This window comes from Nelumbo lutea, chromosome 4 (assembly GCF_056320005.1).
Source record: "Nelumbo lutea isolate HS-2025 chromosome 4, American lotus-T2T, whole genome shotgun sequence".
NCBI lineage: Eukaryota > Viridiplantae > Streptophyta > Magnoliopsida > Proteales > Nelumbonaceae > Nelumbo > Nelumbo lutea.
Window position 1 is genome coordinate 13,475,401 of NC_142687.1, and position 19,097 is coordinate 13,494,497.

A 19,097-nucleotide genomic window follows, 5' to 3' on the forward strand; every position below is an offset into this window, starting at 1 on the left:
GAATTGAAGAAATCACCTACCAAAAGAAGCAAGTGAGCAATAACAGCAAAAGCGACAAAGAATGAAAAAGGCAGACGAAATTTGACTTACCACCATAGCATGTGTTACGGCGCGGCAGGCGACCTGATTCAAAGGAAGATCAGTCCACGCCGCGATCTCCTCGGGGAAAGTAGCCTCCCTACTCTTCTGAAGAGCATAGTTCGGCGTCAACACGCTCCTGAACTCCCCTCGAGCTCCCGAACCCGAGGGCCCAGCCCGTGTATGAGCGGACCCAGAGTTTGCAGGAGCGCCCGTATGAGTGGTCTCAGCGTAAGGCGCCCTGGCAGCTTCATGCATCGGTGGAGTCACCTCGGGCTCCCTGGGCAGATCCTCTAGCGTGTGGTCTGGAACTTGAGGCTCCTCATCCAGGGGCAGCTCGGTACGAGTTCGCTTGGCGACCCGCTTCCTCCTCTTCATACCTTGGAACAAACGCCCCCCACGAGTTCTCTCCGCGTCCATCACACCTGCAGAAACGAGTTCGACATCAGAAAAAAATGAAGGAACAAAGCAAGCAAGAAACCGCATAGCTAGAAACCTACCCGAACTCAGGCCGGCCGCAATAAGCTAGGCCTCCGTTAAGTAGTGATGGCACTTTAAAACTTGTCGTGCCCATTGCCGGAGGCCCTTCACCGTCTCTTTATCGAGAGTAACACCTGAATCAAGAGCGGCCTCACCTCACCCGATCTGAAAGGGCCATCCTTGTGCACTTCGCACACCGAAGTAGTCCCGCTTCCACGCCAGGACCTTATTAGGAAGATCATACAGAAGCTTAAAGCCCTGGCGAGGAGAAAGGTAATACGCCCGTCTTCCCCCAGGAAGAGAACCCGCCTGTCTCTTGAGCATCAAGATGGAGGAGAATATCTCTAAGTCTAAGGGGAAATTCTGCTCGCAAAAAAGGGAAACTATCCCCACCAGGTTCCGAATAGAGTTCAGATGAAGTTGGTCAATGGTGACACCGAAGTGGTTTTTGACTTCGACGAGAAGGGGGTGGAAAGGAAGTCGCAACCCCGCAACGAGCTGCTCTCGAAAAATCACGATCTCATCAGGACCGTGTTCCCAAGGAAAGCTACCCGAAGGAATAAAATATGTATACCCCCGGGAAGGTTGTAAGACATAAGTATAGATTGAAGCCCCTCAGGCGTCATGGTCGAGGGACCAAACCTGTCTAGCATCCAACCTCGGCGAGAGGTAGACGCCAAACTGCCCGAAGCGGCTCGACCTACTGGTTCATAGTCCTCAAGTTCCACCTCAGGATCACTGAGGCAGTCGGGGGACACAGCTCGGTTGGTAGAACCTACGTCAGCCCAACATGAAGAGTCGTCTGAACTATCAAAGCTAGACATTGAGGAAAAGGTGGATTCGGGAAGGTACTCACCGGAAGAAAGTTTTTAAGGCTCCGGAGATGGGAACAAGCCAAAGAACCTTGAAGGCTATGTAACTAGCCTTGACGCGAGCTGGAAAAAACTTGGACGCGAGCTGAAAAGTTGAACGCGAGCTCAGTAGACAAACCGCAGAAGTGACAAATCGACTGGGTCCCCCACTATTTATAGCTACAGTAACCAAGAACCGACCGTGCGGATCAAAGACGATCCGATGACCCACGTTTGCGCTGACCGCACGTCCCATAAGGTCGAGACGTGATTGGTGCACGTCTTTCCGAAAAGAGCGAAACGTCAGCGCACGCCTTCTTGAAACCGACGTCGCGCCGACATGCGTCTTTCTAAAATTGACTGCGCCGCACGTCTCCCTGACATCTGCCCGCGCACTACAGTAGTGGCACGCTTTTTTCAAGTTTGAATGACCCGCTGTCACGTCCCAGCAGCGCAAATTTTTGAAATTTAAAATGCGCGTTGTCACAACCATCAGCATTTATGAGAAGGCACGTTTCCAGACTTCTCGGAAACCGAAGAACCCTAGCAAAAGCAACTCGCGCAGTCAAGATTCAAAGGACGGGACAAATCCACCTACTACCTCGCGAAACTCCCCGCACCAGGGCATGACCCTTGGCGCGAGGAGTGGGGGGCAATTGATGAAGGAAGATTTGGCCCGACCTCACAGTTATGCGACACGTGGCAGAAACAACAGCTCGGCAAAAGGGCCAAGCCTAAGGTGTGAACAAGGGGATACCAGCGGACCGAACTCCCTACGGGGGCCCGAACTCACCCTTGGCCCAAAACCAGAGTAATCCGAACTGACCAACCTTGTAACAGCTCGGGATATACCTCGCTGAACTGGCCAACCTTGTAACAGCTCGGGATATACCTCGTTGAACTGGCCCACCTTGTAACAGCTCGGGGTATACCTCGCCGAACTGGCCAACCTTGTAACAACTCGGGATATACCTCGTCGAACTGGCCAACCTCGTAACAGCTCGGGATATACCTCGCCGAACTGGCGGGCTTCAACTTTGATTGAGGAGTGCTGTTTTCACTGAGCTACTTTGAATAAACCATTAAAATTAGCTTAACCTGAAAAGTCGATTTCATGACATGACTGAAGAAAGAAGCATATTGGGCTCAATAATTTTCTACGAATTTCAAGCACAATGTCATCGTGAGGAATTGGACATGTACAAATCTATAAGAGCTTAATAAAATATTTTTTTGGGAGAATAACTTACAGCCCAGGGTCTTATAGGCTCAAAGTGTTTGATGGAGGGAGATTTGACCCGACCCCTTGGTCATGCGACACGTGGAAGCAACTGAGAGTGACCTGGCAGAAGTGCCAGCTCGGCACAGCAGCAGGCCCACAACTCGAGCTCCAAGCTAAAAAGTCCTGAACTCTCCAAAGAGGAACCCGAGCTCTCCCTTCGAGGTCCTGAGCCTTACAAGGAGCACAAAAGGCAAAGAAAACCCCTGAACTGCCCACCCAGGGGCAGTTTGGGCCATACTTCTATCTGGACTCAAGATCTCACCTTACACACCACTTCGGCCCCAAGTCGCCTGACTGAACAACCGTACCTGACGCCCAGGAGACCATATACGGAGGCGGCGCACCTGACCGATTAGGGGACTAACACATGACAGCTGTCATCCAACGGCCACCTGCCACTGCCATCTCAGACAGACAGAAGCGGCCCTGGCAACTGGCAGTGGAGGTTATGACACCTGAACTGTCAATTGACAGAAGAAATGACACCTGACCTGGCGGAGGAAGTGACTCGATCTGGCAGAGGTAATGATGCCCGAACTGGCAGAGGCATGGAAGTAAGTGTAGGGTGATTATAAAAGGCCCCCATCTTGCAAAGAATAGGGTATGTGGTTCTTGTGCTTTCTGGTCTTAGAATTCCCCATTTCCCTTGCCTTCCGAAAGAACACTAACTTGAGCTTCGGAGTGTTCCAACCGGGTTCTTCCCCGGAAGTCTCCATTTTCTTCCTCATTTTAGGCACCTCCGATCTCGTCAGAATCAAGGTAACTGGCAGTTAGACCGACCGAATTGCACACCATCAGCGTGAGCTCAGAATTGATGCCAATTCACGAGCAGGCATTAATGTATAGAATGTGAATTGTTGATCTTTTGAATGCTTATAGCTCTGTAGTGAAAACCAGAAATCTGTATTGGACAAATCCGTACTTCTCTGTATTTTTTTTTCTTTCATTTATACAATTAAAAATAAACAATTTTCTTTCCTCACTCTAATATAAATTTCAAGATACAGATGCCTAAATGATTATTAGGGTGGGTTTAATAATCTATTGGCACCCCTATCAAAACCATTGCTTTTTTAAGACGTGAACGGACCGACCTGTGGCGGATTTCAGTTATATCCATTCCAAATTGGAATAAAACAAGATTCTAAATGAGCACATTTGTGAACTTTGGTCATTTCAGCAGAGTTAGATCCATTCCAGACAGCTCTGCACATTCGTAAGTTAAACCCGAATTCAGCCCGCCCAAACGTCACCCCTAATCCTAGAGGTTCGAGCTGAGTCTGAGCAGAGTTAGACTGCCTTCATCTCAATTATATATAGAGATTGCCACAATGGGAAAGAGTGGTACTAAGGTTCCACTATAATATCGGAAAAACCTGTACCCAATCAATCGGCATGGTGGCATCCGAATCATAAAAAATGGGCTTTAAATTTGAACATTCTGTCCAGGCCCAATAACTTCGAAGCCCGTTATGTACTGCATTTCAGTGAACCGAGCCGGAGCTTACCACAGCCCACAGGGCTTTTGACAAGCACATGCCAGATCCAAAATATGCATGGAATTATAAGTGCTTTTGAATTGGATGATCCCCCAATGGCTTTGTTGCTTTTCGCAAAGCGATGTCTTGGTTACCTATTACCAGTAGGAATAGCAACAGAGTGGGTTCGGGGTAGAGCATCTCCTTTTTGTCATCGCCCCGAAGTCAAGATACTTTGCTTCGTATTCATCCCATCCCCGGGTTTGGGGTGGGGCATCCATTCCTTATCAGGGACAGGGAATCCCTGAGTTTTCCTCACTCCAAGGTAATTACTTAAAAATTATCTACTTTATGGACAATTTATATATAATATATAGGAATTTGGGGGTATTTTAGAATTGAATTATAATATTTTAAGGATAATTCAAAAATAAAATTATGGAATCCTAAAATTTTAAGAATTTAGAAAAACTTAGAAATATTTTAAATATCAATATTAAAACTAGAGATATTTTACTAATTTATCTTTGGTTTCAAGGTGGATTCGAATAATTATATATAAAACTCATTCCTGCCCCATACCCGATTCAAGGAAAAATTAATTTTCCCATCCCCGCCCCATCCTTATTTAGGGGCGGGGCAAGGCAGAGCCCCGATTTTATAAGAGAAATTGCCATCCCTAATTACCACAATACGAGATCCATTATTAACTCCCAAAAAAGAATGCACCTTCGAGCATGTATACACGATATTCAGATATTGTCACGTAGTTCCTATTTATAGTATCTCTTATCATTGAATCATCTGTAGTCCCTAATTCTAGGTCAAAGAATGACTCGACCTATTCTCATCAGCTAAGAGGCAAATATTAAATCAATACTTGCAATGATAATTTCATTAGTGATTTATATTGATCATTCTGTTGTAATTAATGCTAGAATTCATTGTCAAATTATAAGCCCTTAAATATTTTCTTACTAGTTAATTCATGCCTTTCATCACTAACTTACACTTTGTAAAATATAACCTATCACCAATCGCTGAGTTATATTTGTTTACATTTGAAAATTTTTAATCGTTGAAAAAGTAAGCATCGAAAAAAGGTGATTATCAATGTAAAACCTCACTATAAGTGATGTTTTGCATCGATTTATGATGTAAGTTTCATTTCTATCTAAATACCGATAAAATCGAACTAATAGTGATATTTTACACGGATGACGTTTTACACCACAAATAAATACAACCTAAATTTTGAAACATTCACTAAAACGTAAACAAAATCAAGGTGAATTGCCATCCTAACCAGCTGATTTGACCGATAATATCAATGTGATTTGACAAGGATTGGGTAATGGCCCTTATATGATATAACTATATGGAAATTCCTACTTCAGATTATCAAGGGGGTTGGATGGTGCAACTTGGGTTGGCCCAAATTATTGTTTACACTACTTTGGAATAGGGTTTGGGGCCGAATTCATTCAAATTCTGACAAAAGTTCAACAGTGAACAAGTCATCTAAGTTGCACTCCTAGTCAGATAGCCACTAGGGGTGATAAATGGGTGGGTTGGATTGGATTGGATAAGGGTTGAATACCAACCCACCCATATTCACCCACCATGACCCATCATCAATTCTTGTTAAAGGGTCATAACTCACCATAACCCTAACCCACTTGATTCATCCATATTGACACTTAACCACCCTGACACATACTAACCCACCTATCATCACCTATAAATACAAAAATGGGTGGACGGCTCTCTCTCTCTCTCTCTCTCTCTCTCTCTCTCTCTCTCTCTCTCTCTCTCTCTCTCTCTCTCTCTCTCTCTATATATATATATATATATATATATATATATATATATGGGTTGTCACGATGGCATAAACGGGTCGGGTTGACCCGTCATATACCCAAAAATAGCATTTTTTAGAGGAACATCTCTCAAGACTGCCATGTGGAAGAAATGGGTCAAGGCAACCCGTATTCCCAAAAAAAAAAAGAAAAAACACTTTTTGGAAGAAAAATATTTCTCAAGGATGCCACATGAAAGAACCGGGTCGGGTTGACACGTATACTGAAAAAAAAAACATTTTTAAGAAAATCATCTCTCTTAAGGCTGCCAAGTGACAAAAATAGGTTGGGTTAACCCGTATATCCGAAAAAAAACATTTTCGAGAGAATCATCTCTCTCAAGACTACCACATAACAAAAACAGGTCAAGTCAACCCGTATACCCGAAAATGCAAAAAAAAAAAGAGATAAATGCAAACAATAGTAGAAAATTTGTAGAAAGTGCAAAAAAATTACAAAAAGTTTGTAGAAATTTCAGAAAAAAAAAATATAGAAAATAGCAGAAAATTACGAAAATACAAAAAAAAAATGAACATTTGTAGAAAAATCATAAGAAATGCAAAAAATATCAGAAAATTGCATGAAAACATCAGAAAATTGCAAAAACTATGCAAAAAAAGTATAAAAAAGATTGTAGAAAATGCAGAAAAATACCAAAAATTTTCAAAAAATTTAGAAAATACCAGAAATTTTCAGAAAATGTAGAAAATAGCCGAAAAATTGCAAAAAATGAAAAAAATGCATAAAGTTTACAAAAGTGCTTTCATAAAAATACTTTTACAAAAGTACTTCTATAAAAGTACTTCCATAAAATACTTTCATAAAAAGTACTTTCATAAAAATACTCAGAAAAGTACTTTTATAAAAGTGTTTTTATGCTTTCATAAAGTACTTTTACAAAGTGTTTTTGTGTAAAAGTACTTTTATAAAAGCTTTTTCATGCTTTCCTAAAAGTGTTTTTGTAAAAGTACTTTCATAAAGTGCTTTTGTAAAAGGTACTTTTACAAAAGTGCTTTTGTGTAAAAGTACTTTTTAAAACTGCTTTCGTAAAGTAGTTTTCATAAAATTATTTTATAAAATTGCTTTTGTAAAAATGTATACGTGTAAAATTGCATGTGAACACGAAAGTTAATAAAATCTATTTTGTTTCACTTTGAATCACAAAATGAAATGTGGCATGGTGGTTTTGATTTGTAATGAGATGTAGACTCGCTAAGAGTATTGAGTTCTAGTCATGTTAACTACTGTTTTTTTGAGATTTGGCGCATATAGATAGAGTTTAACTTTGACCGAACCCATCCTGACCTTAATGGGTACCCTCAACCCAACACACTTTGACCCTTTTCCACTTACCCTAATGGGTTACTCAACCCATATTGACCCGCCAATAAAATGGGTGGGTATGGGTGGATTCCAATGTGGGTGGGTTGGGTTGCTCAAATGGATTGGGGTCCAGATTGCCAGCCCTAATAGTCACCTTAATTGCAAATTGTTTTTTTCCTTCTCCTTGCACTAGGAAAAGAGGCTTGAGCCAGAGGATCCTTTTTTTCCTTTGAACTTTATTGATTTGGAAAGAAAGAATGAATTAATTACAAAGTGACATTCGAACCAGGTGGTATATAAACTCCCCTTTTCATACCTTGTGTGTGTTTGTGTAAGAAAAGGATTTTGAGGCAACTGGGACAAGTGTTTGGATTTTACAACCCGTATGAGTATCAATGTGGTGTGGTATTAGACTAAATTTGGCTCTCCCTAACCCACATAGTATTTGAAAGCATATAAACTTATGTATTGGTTGTTGATTTTAACAATAATTTGGATTTGTATGAAGAACAATTGATAGTTTATGTGTTTTATACATGTTTTAATCAAATAATTGGAAATTCTTATATTTGTTCATGTTATGTTACTTGTTTATTACTTATATGTGATAGGAAATTAGATGCAGGTTTTAGATCCAACTTGCCTCACTCCCAAATGTAGGGGGATAGGGTCAAGGTGGATTTTGCTCTAAAAATCCAACTCATTACTGATTTTGGGAAAGGTATGAGTTACCTATGAGTTAAGTGTTGGAAGGGTTAGAAATTAGATTTGACATGGCTGAATCAAGCTTGGTGGCTGGCCAAATTTTCAAAAATTTTATAATCTAACATGGGAACTGATTTTTCGGTGATTTTGAATCTGAAATTTCGGGATCGATCTTGCACTAAAACAAACTATATTTGAAACCCAAATAAAAACTGACCTAATATGGATCCTACAAAAATACAACTCTCAAAGTGGTAGTTCACACCAATATCAATCCCAAAATCAGCCTCTAACTAAAGATGGCACAATGTGTATGTAAGTCGATTTAGCAACACCGTTTCAACAAAAAGCAGTCTCTAACTTGTTTGGATTGAAGTGAGTATGTGAACCTAGTATGCTCTGATTTTTTTTTTCTTTTTTTTTGCAAAAACACAATAGAGGATTGATAAAAATCAGCACCTATCAAAGCTAAGTTGAATTAGGGTTTCTGGGAGGCAAGGGAAAGAGAAGAGAATAAGAGAGGAGAGAATTGGTTGAATTGGACTCTCCCCTCTTTTTCCTTTATATAGAGCACTCTCCTAATCTAATTAGGTAATAATTCAAATCAATTTGGATCAGGAGTTTATCTTTAATTGATAAGCATTATCTTCTTAAGAGGATAGATGCTTCATACCTAAATCCATGCCCATTTTCAACCCAAGTAAGTTGTCATGTGATCACTTAACTAATTATATTAATAATGGGCCTTAAGCCCATTTTTCTAATGGCATATGTCCCAAGATGTTGCATGACCACTTTGGGCCTGAATATTGTATAGTGTGGAACCCACAAATGTCTCACACAAGTCCATTAGGATTTGGCCCTACCTCTGGAACAGGTTAGGTTGAATTCATTGCTCGGGGCAATGAACCCCTGACCCAATCAACTTAGACTTAGTTTGGGCCCCAACATTTATACTTAAATGATCCTTAAATTTAGTCACCCTACGAAGATCCAAGGATAATGGACTTTATGTAAGATAAAGTTCATCAGGTAATCAACCATGTAATAGTCTCTTACACCTAACCTCCTGGCACATAATCATTAAATCACTGCCCACAGGGAAGGACCTCTTCCCTAACTGCAAAATGTAGTGTCACAATCTTTGTTCGGATGGATCCCGAGATTAAAACCTTATGCAAACATTTTTTTTATAAAATAATAATATAACATATATATACATTTTGCAAATCATATTTCAAATATAGTTGAAATCCAGTGCTGATAGTTTAGGTTTTCATCACAGAGAGCGTAAATCTTGATATTCACTTTGTCTGACAAAGGGGTCGATCCTATCACTATGATCACCCATTTAGGTAATTTACGAACTGCCCTAACATGTCCAAGTTTTTTACTCTTGATAGATCTTACTGGTTGACACATCAAAGATAGCCCAGTCCAATACTTAGTGCAATATCATAATTAAATTAGAAGTTAAGTGCAACTTTCCAATTTTTGTCCATCTATCTCTAAGATCCAGGGAGTAACTAGAAATTGGTCTAGGTTCAGTGTTTCTTCTAAACACCCACTAGTTGTGCTTAAGGTCTAATCTTAGTAGCCAAGGCAAACTGCTCCACCAATTCGGCAGCACACCAGCATCAAACTTGGGGATGGTAGGATAAACTCCCCAAGTCTATCCAATGGCTAAAAACATTCTAAACTAAAAGTGCCCATTTTAAAGAATAATTCATAACAAACATATTAGTAAGAATATGAAACAATGATGTACTTTATTCGCTTTTTTATAATTATTTATGCATTTCAATCTGATTGGAGTTAAGAGCATACACTAACATTAAGAGGTTTAGAGAGTTAGTTAGATCCCAGAATTCATAAAATCCTCCATAAACCCACCCCATTACCATCCCTACCTCTATATACAATTTATTCACCATATTGTTGTGATAGGTCCAAACTGATTCCAATGCTCTGAACCCCCATCTTTAAAAGACAACACTCTAAATTTCTTCAAGGGTGATATTGAGTTTGCTAGACCCGTTCATCAATCGTTAGCTTGGAAGGATTAGAAACTACATTCTTTCTGGTTTAGAGATGAATATGGCAATTCTTATAGAAGTATAGAAGATATGAAGTAGGGAATACTGCGGTTCACTGGATATAATTAAGCCCCAATTAAATGCTTAGATCTCCTGCTGATCTCTACCGATCCCAAGACATGAAGGATTCTAAAGTAGAACAAAATGCAATATTGGTAAAAACATAAGTGGGGAGCTTGGCAAGTCATCATAAATGTTCTTCACCTGATTAGTGAGGAAAATAGGGCATCGAACTGGAAAAAAAAAATCCCTGGTAGTAGGAAACTCATGACGAAGAAATAGATGATGAGTCAGTTCCTCGGGAAGTTCTATGAATTATCTTATGCAGTATGCACAGTGCAAAGAGATTAGAGACCTGATCTGGTATGCACACAGCTTCCAATATGATGTACCGCTGATCTACTATACTACCCACAACACACTACCCACTTAGCTTCCAACACTATGATTGATATAGCAATCATGTTTGGTGCTGAACATGCGGCGATGGGTAGTGTCCTTTTCGTAGCAATTGGATTCTTTATAGCTACACGTCACAAACAAACATGTTTGGTACTGAATACTTTTGGGAGGGCAATTATATTTAATGTGTAGCTGTGTATACATCTACCACAAACACAAATTCGAGAGCCTGGCTAGTTAATCAATCATTGAGTAATGCGGGCCCTCACTCAATAAATTATTTGCCAAGGTTTGGCACACTTGTGAGATTAGATTGGCGCTGGACAGGTATCCCACATTTACATCTCAGCGTGCATCAACAACATCTCTCATACTTGTCGTATGAGATATTCCCGATACACAACTGGAATGGGTTGTGGGGCACGCGTGGAGCATTCTCTTTGGATCGCTGATGCAAATTAAACACTAGTGTGATTATGTTGGAAGCTGTATTGTAGGTGGCAGGTCCAAACACACTGAAACGCCTGAAAGGCAGAAACTCTTCCCTTATTGTACCCACCTTCGGGTACTGTCAGTGGAGCCCATCAACATAAACACCAAACCCCATCTCAAACAGATCAGACAGTCGAGAGCTCTTATCTTATGCCAATGAGTTAGTTTGGCGTCAAGTGCTCTTGCCTCTTGGCAAGAAGATCAGATCTGCTGCTACGACGTTCGCTGTGAATTGGTTGAACTAGGAGCAGACCATCGAAGAATAAACCCCCATTTCAAATCTTCCTCTGATCACTTCCGTTGCGATATTGTAATACATAGAGCGACCAAAAAATAGAGAATGGGATTCTTCAGCTACTGCTTAGCAGGAGGTGGGTTCATGCTTATAGGCGCCTGGGAGGCTCTTGTCTCTTTCCATGCACACTTAAACCCCTTCTCTCTTCTTTCTCCTCCGGACCAAGCCATGCCTGCAGCAGCAGCATCATCAACAACAACAAGAGCAACCCGAAGAAGAACGAATCCGTCGTCCTCCTCTGTTAGCTTCATTGTTGTTTCTGTTCTCTCTTTCTTCTTCTTCCTCAACTCCCTATTCTCCTTATTCGATGCTCTTCGGACCAACGATCGAGTCGGTGTCTCTCTCCAATTAGAGATTACAATACTTGCTTCTCTGTTTCTTCTCTACTCGGTTGCCGGTCTGTTGGTCAGTTTCACTGATTTGATACCCTTGCCTTCTTCAATCCTCGGTTTAATTGCTCTTTTCGCGTTCGGGCAAGAATTCCTTCTCTTTTACCTTCAGAGCAAAGACCCATCTGGAATTGAGAACCGTTACTTCGATCTTTTGCTTGTTCCAATTGCGGTTTGTATTTTCTCCACCGTTCTCGAATTGGTTTCGTCCAAATCCAATTTCCCAAGATTAGCTCGTGGGGTTGGTTTGATTCTTCAGGGAACATGGTTTGTTCAGATGGGTTTCTCCTTCTACACCAATTTGATTGCTCACGGGTGTTCTCTACATGAAAAGAGCAGAGGGAATTATACAGTGAAGTGCAAAGGGCATTCCGAGTATCATAGAGGTAGAGCAATCGCAACGATTCAATTCAACTGCCATCTTGCTTTTCTTGTGGTTTTGGTTGTGGGCGTATACTCAGTTATCGGCCAGAAGTACGGGGGCACTGGCAGTAATTACACGAATTACAGGCGGCTCGGTGCAGAATTACAGAACTTGCAGTTTACATTAAATTCTGATGACGATGATAATAATGGTGATGAAACCAAGGAGAGTGTGGTGAAACAGAAGTCTGTTGTTGGTGTTTCTGAACCAGGGGTCAATAGCATTGATTCTCATAAATGAGGTAACCTACCTGCATTTATTTGCAAAGAGGTTCCAAATATTTTTGTCATGTCTGCTTTAGAAAAGTTTGCTTTGTATAAACCAATTGAAGTTCCAAGTTCTGTTTTCTTAGTTCCCATCTATACAAATATTTCCGTGTGATAAAACGAATACAACAAACCATTTCATTGATCTGAGTTTGGTGCTTGTTTTGATACATCTCAATTTAAGTGGCTAAAGATACAATGTTGTTAGTTTCTTAAATTCTCAGATAATCAACTGTTTGTTTAAAATGAAAAGGATAGAGAAACAAAATGAGCATAGAATTGGGTGTTCAGAAGAAATAGGAAAGGATGCAACTTTTTTTTAGTCAATGAGATGCAGCTTAATCCAATCTAAAATTAAGACAAATATGTATAGGTTTTTTAGGTTAATACTTTGTAATTTCGTTGGGTGGTTGATATTCCATGTCTACTATATAATTAGTTTGGTCAATACAAATAGGAAGCTATTTAGACGTGACTCAGACCCAAACTTATTAAGATATTGGAAGTTTTATTTTGGATATTGGTTTTATCATTGAATTTTAAATTTTTAGAGTACAATTGCCAGGGAGCAGTTGTAGATGTTGCGGATGCCCCTCAGATTATTGGAAATGTTTCTCTCTTTACTCCATTTTTATGGCTTATATTGGTACTGTCTGGGTTTTCTTCATAAACATTCTTGGCTGTAGTGTTTGTAAAACTACTCCAAAACTGTCAGTAGACCGATTTAACATCTATGTTGCAGTACCAAAGGAGTCGAGGGTTCTACTTATCAAAAAAAAAAAAAGCAGTTGAGGGCTCTCTCCCATTGGTAATGACATGCTGCATAGATAGAGGTCTCCTACCAAGTTGATGAGGGTAATGATAAATCATACAAACTAGTCACTGGCCCTTGGCTCCACTAGCTTCACCCTATAGGTAATTGAAACTCCAAAAAAAATAGTGATCCATTCTGTTCCCCCCTGCAACCACCTGAATGAAAATGAAAGAAATAAAGATTCATATTTATATTTTTCAGAAATTTGTTGATTCTTTCCTTATTCACTTCTTGAGTTTTCATTTTAATCTTTGGTGTTAGTTTGGGAAACTTATCAAAACAAGCACTCATTTTCCCAAAATGAGTAAATAAGTTCGATATCTACTTGGCCCCTGTTATTTTCTCATTCTCGTCATAGATGGTTAGCTGTAACTACTCCATAACTTTTTTTGTTGTTATTTTATTTTCTTAACTAAAACTTCATACCTTCAATTTAATTTATGACATATTAGATGGTTATCATAAAACTTGTCAGTATAATTTTCTTTAGTAAAAAGGAATATCTTGTGAACATCTCATTGGTATGCCCTTGATTTGGTGGTGGTGATGGTGGTAGTGAAAAGTAATGTATCATGTTTATCCAACTTGACATGGATATGCTAACTCTTGTAGGCAAGAAATTTCTTTCTTCCCCCTTTCCTTTTCTCTAGTGGTGTACTTTAGAGAAAATGAGGTATTAAAGTGAAAAAAAAAAAAAAAAAAAATCTCAGGTACTTAATGGGTATGTCGTATGAATCACATGGCCTACTTCTGTTCAAAGCTGTATACATCAATTAAAACCATAGTGGCATTTAAGAGACCCCAACAATTTTCTTCTGTTCTTAATGAATTCTGATGTTTCTGAATCCTCTTAATGAATTCTGATGCTTCTGCATCCAAAGAAAACACTGTATCTAATCTGATTTTCTGAACCACCTTTCAAGATATTTCAGCCAAATGCTGTTCTTTTTTGCTTTATATGCCAAATTGGCCATGACATTTTACAAGGTAGATGGGGTCCATGCTATGCTGAGTTGCTGACTAGGTTTTACAACGTGCCCTATCCAATGCAATCAAAATCGGATTATCCAAATTATCCGAATTCAATTCAATTCGATTATGTCGAATTTGACTGATTAGATATTCGAATTATCCGAATTCAATTCGATTACGTCGAATATCACATTCAAAATCGGATTTTTGAATACCGTTGACACCCCTAAGAAGAATGGTACATGATGTTCAATGCAATCAAAACAACAATAACCCTATCCAAAGCTCAGGCGGTTGCAGTCATACTAAATGATGAACAAGTGTAGGCAACATGGATGGAACAATCTCTAATGATAAGGTTAAAAGCAAATCACTCTTACTCTTTCTGTTTTTTTCATAAATTCTCCTAGAGAGAAATGTAGATGTAGGTACATGTTCACCATGACTAAAATGGCAACGAAGGTACTAAACCAATGCTATAGAGACACCCACAACGAGTTCTCAACTCGGCACGAACTTGTGATGAACTTAAAGCCGCCCCGGATTTGCTCAAAGCCAACACAAACCTGCGATGAGCTCAAAGCCACAACATACCTATGATGAATTCGAGGTCACTACAGACCTACCTTGAGCTTAAAAACATCGCAAGCCTGCGATGAGCTCAAAGCCATTGCAAATTGGCGATGAACAAAAATACAATGACCAGCCAGTATCACTCGTGATGGGACACCCAGTAGGATTAAGTAAGACAAGTTAAACTAGTACTGACATCATCGCGCCACATCAACATAAGAGACCCACAAAAAGAAGTAACTCAAATGAAAGGAAATTTCATCTTGGAGAGATCTCTTAAGACACGTGGCGAATCCTTAGCAGTGTTCCCTTGACAACTAACACCGAATAAAAAATCCCCTTTCCAAATGGGAATCAAATTCTTTTGGGTCATTCCTTTCAAGACCTTGGGATCTCTCCTTATAAAATGAGGCATGAATCATAACAAACACACGACTCTATCAATAGAAACTCCTAACCTACCCTTGCTCCCAGCCTTCCTTTGCCCTTCAAAGAAACTACCACAACCAGCGTTACCGCACCACTCTAAGTAGCAAAGTTTCTAATGGAGTAAAGTTTTGCCTTTTTGGACGTGTGGCTAAAACAAGTATGAGCATTACATAGTAAAGATAGGCATTCAGTAATACTACCATGGAAATCCAACTTGCCAAATTATTCTACTACTTCCAATGTCACCATGTACAAAGGAGGATCTGGTGCAAACACTGGTGTGTGTGTGTGTGTGTGAAGTGATCCATGCGATGTGACCAATTAAGAGTGAACATGCCAATATTCCTTACACATGGGACCTATAAGTGGCGTAGTCAAGGTTTACTTGTGGAAACTGATACGTATTCAAGGTTGATGGAAATCTGCACCACCCAACGCAGAGATGAATATCAGAACCATCCAAAAAAGTAACACTGAAACTTGGCGGCCCAATTGATTATCTTATTAATCAAACCATAAGGAAGAACCTGAGGTTTTAAAAGTGCCTATTGACTTCACTCGAGCCCTAAAATGTATCTCCCTATCATTGACTCAGCCCCTAAAGCATATTACAACAAAACCTAGAATGTAGTAAAACCAATAAAAGCTAAACCCTCCTAACAGAAACAATACTTCAGTATTGAAAAAGGAAAATCTGAAAGTAATTCTTTTGTGAAATTTGTGTTAATTTCGCCTTCCCTTGGAAGGGAATGCAATCTATTTCCCCAAGTAAAATTCTGTTCATATGATGCCATTTATTGGACATACAGTTCACCCTCAGTTTCTGCAAATTTATGGACTAATTATGCAACCATGGATGCTAAATCCTCTTATCCATATACCGTAAAATCTGGCAACCTTCCTATCAGCCAGATAAGATTCGGGTAATCAGTCGCGCTTCTAGTTTCTTCCCATTTGGAAATGGAGAGAGAGAGCTCAACTTCCCCTCTCTGTCTCTAGTGAGACTGCCATACACTGAAATAGCAGATCTTGGAACTGATAAAAATAGTGATTCCATTTGAATGAAATGTCCACTCCAGAAGAGCTAAGATTTTAGCTTCTCTGATGTAAACCAAGCACCAAGGACCATCTGACCATCATATGTGCACCTTATAATGCCTGGATCCATTGGGAATTTACCACCTCAACTTGATCATAAGACAACTCAACTCTAATAAGACCACCAATGCCCAATAGTCCCTCATTAAACCAAGATACTCTCACCCTTGTACTAAACTCCAATTTCCAAGGAACCTGGTTCTTGAGGAACAGTGATAGTTAACCCTGATTGGGAATGAGGTCAAATCCTGCACAATAGCTCGTACATCAAGGAGACAATAGCATTGGCCAATCCTTTGCCATATCCCACTTGACCAGATCTCTTACCCTTTCCCAAAACCAAGCTATATACAAACTTCTCCATTCCATACTACTTCCCTATACCAAATGTCTACCCTTTTTTTCTGGAGCAACACCACCATCCAATTCAGCTTTTATAATTCCCATTACTATGTTGCTTAAATTTTAGTGCAGGCAACCCCTTGCCACTGTTCTCTCCAAGCTCCATATCCATATTCTTCTTGGACTTTTAAATCTTAAGCATAAATCTCTGATGGAAAACCTACTTCAACCATGCCTCCAGGGACCAGTTCTATCAGAGAAACACTGAACACTGATGTAGTGTAGCATCAGAGCTTTGTTACAGTTCTACCAAATTATACCTTTTCCCACCACATCGCTCACATCAGCAAAAAAAAAGCAAATAGGAAGCAAATAAGGTATTACTTGTACTTATGAGACCCACAAGGACACCCCTGTTTTGTTGGAAAGAAGTGCATCATGTGAAGATAAGTTCTACTCAAGATACCATAATATGGAATCTGTGTAATGGAATGCAAATTTCCAGGAACCGAGGATCTATAAGGTCGTTGATTAGGTAGAACTCAGAGCAATTAGTTTGTCTCCAGGACCTGAAGATCTACAAATTCATATACATTATTTTGCATTGTTGGAATCTCATTAGAAAAACATACTATGGAACCTCTGCAATGGAATGCAAATTGCTAAGAAGTGAAGGGCATACAAGGTCATAGTTAAGGTAGACCACAAAGCAACTAGTTTGTCTTCAGGACAAGAAAACACACAAGTTCGCATATACTAATGTGCAACTCAACCTTTCGGTTCTCTTTTGTGGATACAAGTAAATCAAAACTGAAGGGCTAGAACATCCCATGACTAAGTCTAAGAAGTTCATGTTAATGAACATGATAATAAATTGCCCTTTCAGACAACAGCTGCTTGAATAACATGTTTTATAAAATGTAAGAGGGCCCTTCATTACTCAAAGCCTTGAATTAGAGGCATTGATAGTAAGACAGAGATATGTATAAGAATCAGCAAAGCTATTTAGTAGTAGTAGTAGTAGTAGTTATTGTTGTTGTTGTTGTAGCAGTAGTAGTAAGTACCAGAAAGAAAATAATGAAATCAAGAAAGGAGGCTATCACAACCACGCTTCTTAATAAAAGTTTGACTTCATCCATCTCCACCAGAAAACAAACCATCAAAATAGACCCTCTTACATTGACACCAAACATGAAAATAGATAAACAAACCGAGATTTCCACATTCATCCAATAAACCATATCTGGAAATCCAGTCTTATCAATTATTCTTGTTCCACGTGCAAATACAATATGAGATTACCTCAAAAACCATGAATTTTAATGTTCTCCTTCTTCACAATGCCAGCCTGAAAAAATGGAAAATGCATAACTAAAAAGCTATACCTAAACAGAACATGAAAGATGAAACCAGTTAACCACCAAGATTAGAAAATTCTGTACCTGAACAAGGAAAGTGGACACATTCTTCCGCTGATCGTCCCGTAGCTGAACAACCTGCACCATCAAAACACACATTCATGTCTAATAAGTAACAACATATATGAGGTACATCAAAGCACATAGGACACCAAGGAAAATAGTGATATGGTGTATGTACCTGGCCCAGCTCGGGGTCCTGGACAACAGTACCATTGCAACAGAACTCCTTTAGATCCTTCAAGATTTTTGTATAACTGAATTCCTTCTTCAACCCCTGCACGGTCGTCAGGCTCTTCCTACCATTCCGTTGCTGTATGGGCACATGCACATACTCCTTTGGTCCAGGACCGGAGTCCTCAGCATTTGCCTCAGCAAAAGGATCTGCCCACAGAAAGTGAACACAGAATCCCAAAGGAACGTAAATGTATCTTTCATTATTTCTGGTTATTAGGGAAAAACGTTCAGGCCAATTTCATCATTAACGTCCTAAAAAAGAGAGAGAAAACGAAGCAAACGTACCGAAAGCAGTAGGAATCTGGACGTCAAGTTCAGACATGAACCCTTTGGTGTTTGAAGTCTTGACCCTTGACAAGAGAATAAAAAAAAAAAGGAGTTTCCCTTTCGTTATATGCCCAAAACCTGAGAAAAAACAGTCATTTCAGTTTGACTTTGCCATGGAAATTCAAGGCCTTTTTAGAGTTCAGTCCACCCCAGAATTGTGTTATTAGTTTCCCAAATGTATTTACGACCACCCCACCCCCTCCCCCGTGAACTGGGAATCCTTCGCCCACCCCTGACACTGACCCGAAGAATTCTGAGCTGAGCTGAACTGAACTCAAATGACCCCAAGAATCAAACATCGACGAAAAAACTAAAGTTACTGAGAAAAGAAAGAAACTCTGTTCTCTGCAACGACTCTGAACAAGGAGGGAAGGAAAGCGTACTGCAACAAATCTAGAGAAGCAGGAAAGTCTCTGCGAAGAATTGAGAGAATGGAGGGATGGATGGGAACGATTGAAGGAGGGGAC

At 39.9% G+C, this 19,097-nt stretch overlaps 2 protein-coding genes across 4 annotated transcripts; one reads left to right on the forward strand and one right to left on the reverse strand.

Moving 5' to 3' along the window:
- The first annotated feature begins 11,386 nt into the window (after positions 1–11,386).
- Positions 11,387–12,394, forward strand: LOC148854028 (uncharacterized). Its single transcript, XM_088984822.1, has one exon. The coding sequence runs from the start codon at positions 11,387–11,389 to the stop codon at positions 12,392–12,394; it is 1,008 nt and encodes a 335-aa protein (XP_088840948.1).
- Positions 12,395–17,726: 5,332 nt separating this feature from the next.
- On the reverse strand, positions 17,727–19,097 carry LOC148854029 (protein translation factor SUI1 homolog 1-like). 3 transcript variants are annotated; one of them, XM_088982328.1, is made up of 5 exons: positions 19,014–19,097; positions 18,589–18,708; positions 18,248–18,450; positions 18,091–18,144; positions 17,727–17,996 (listed from the first exon to the last, which is right to left on the reverse strand). In XM_088982328.1, exons 2-5 carry the CDS (start codon positions 18,623–18,625, stop codon positions 17,952–17,954), a joined length of 339 nt encoding a protein of 112 aa, XP_088838454.1. In that variant the 5' UTR covers positions 18,626–18,708; positions 19,014–19,097; the 3' UTR covers positions 17,727–17,951. The 3 variants fall into 3 exon arrangements, with proteins under 3 accessions (XP_088838454.1, XP_088838455.1, XP_088838456.1); XM_088982329.1 differs by having other exon boundaries at positions 18,951–19,097; XM_088982330.1 differs by having other exon boundaries at positions 18,968–19,091.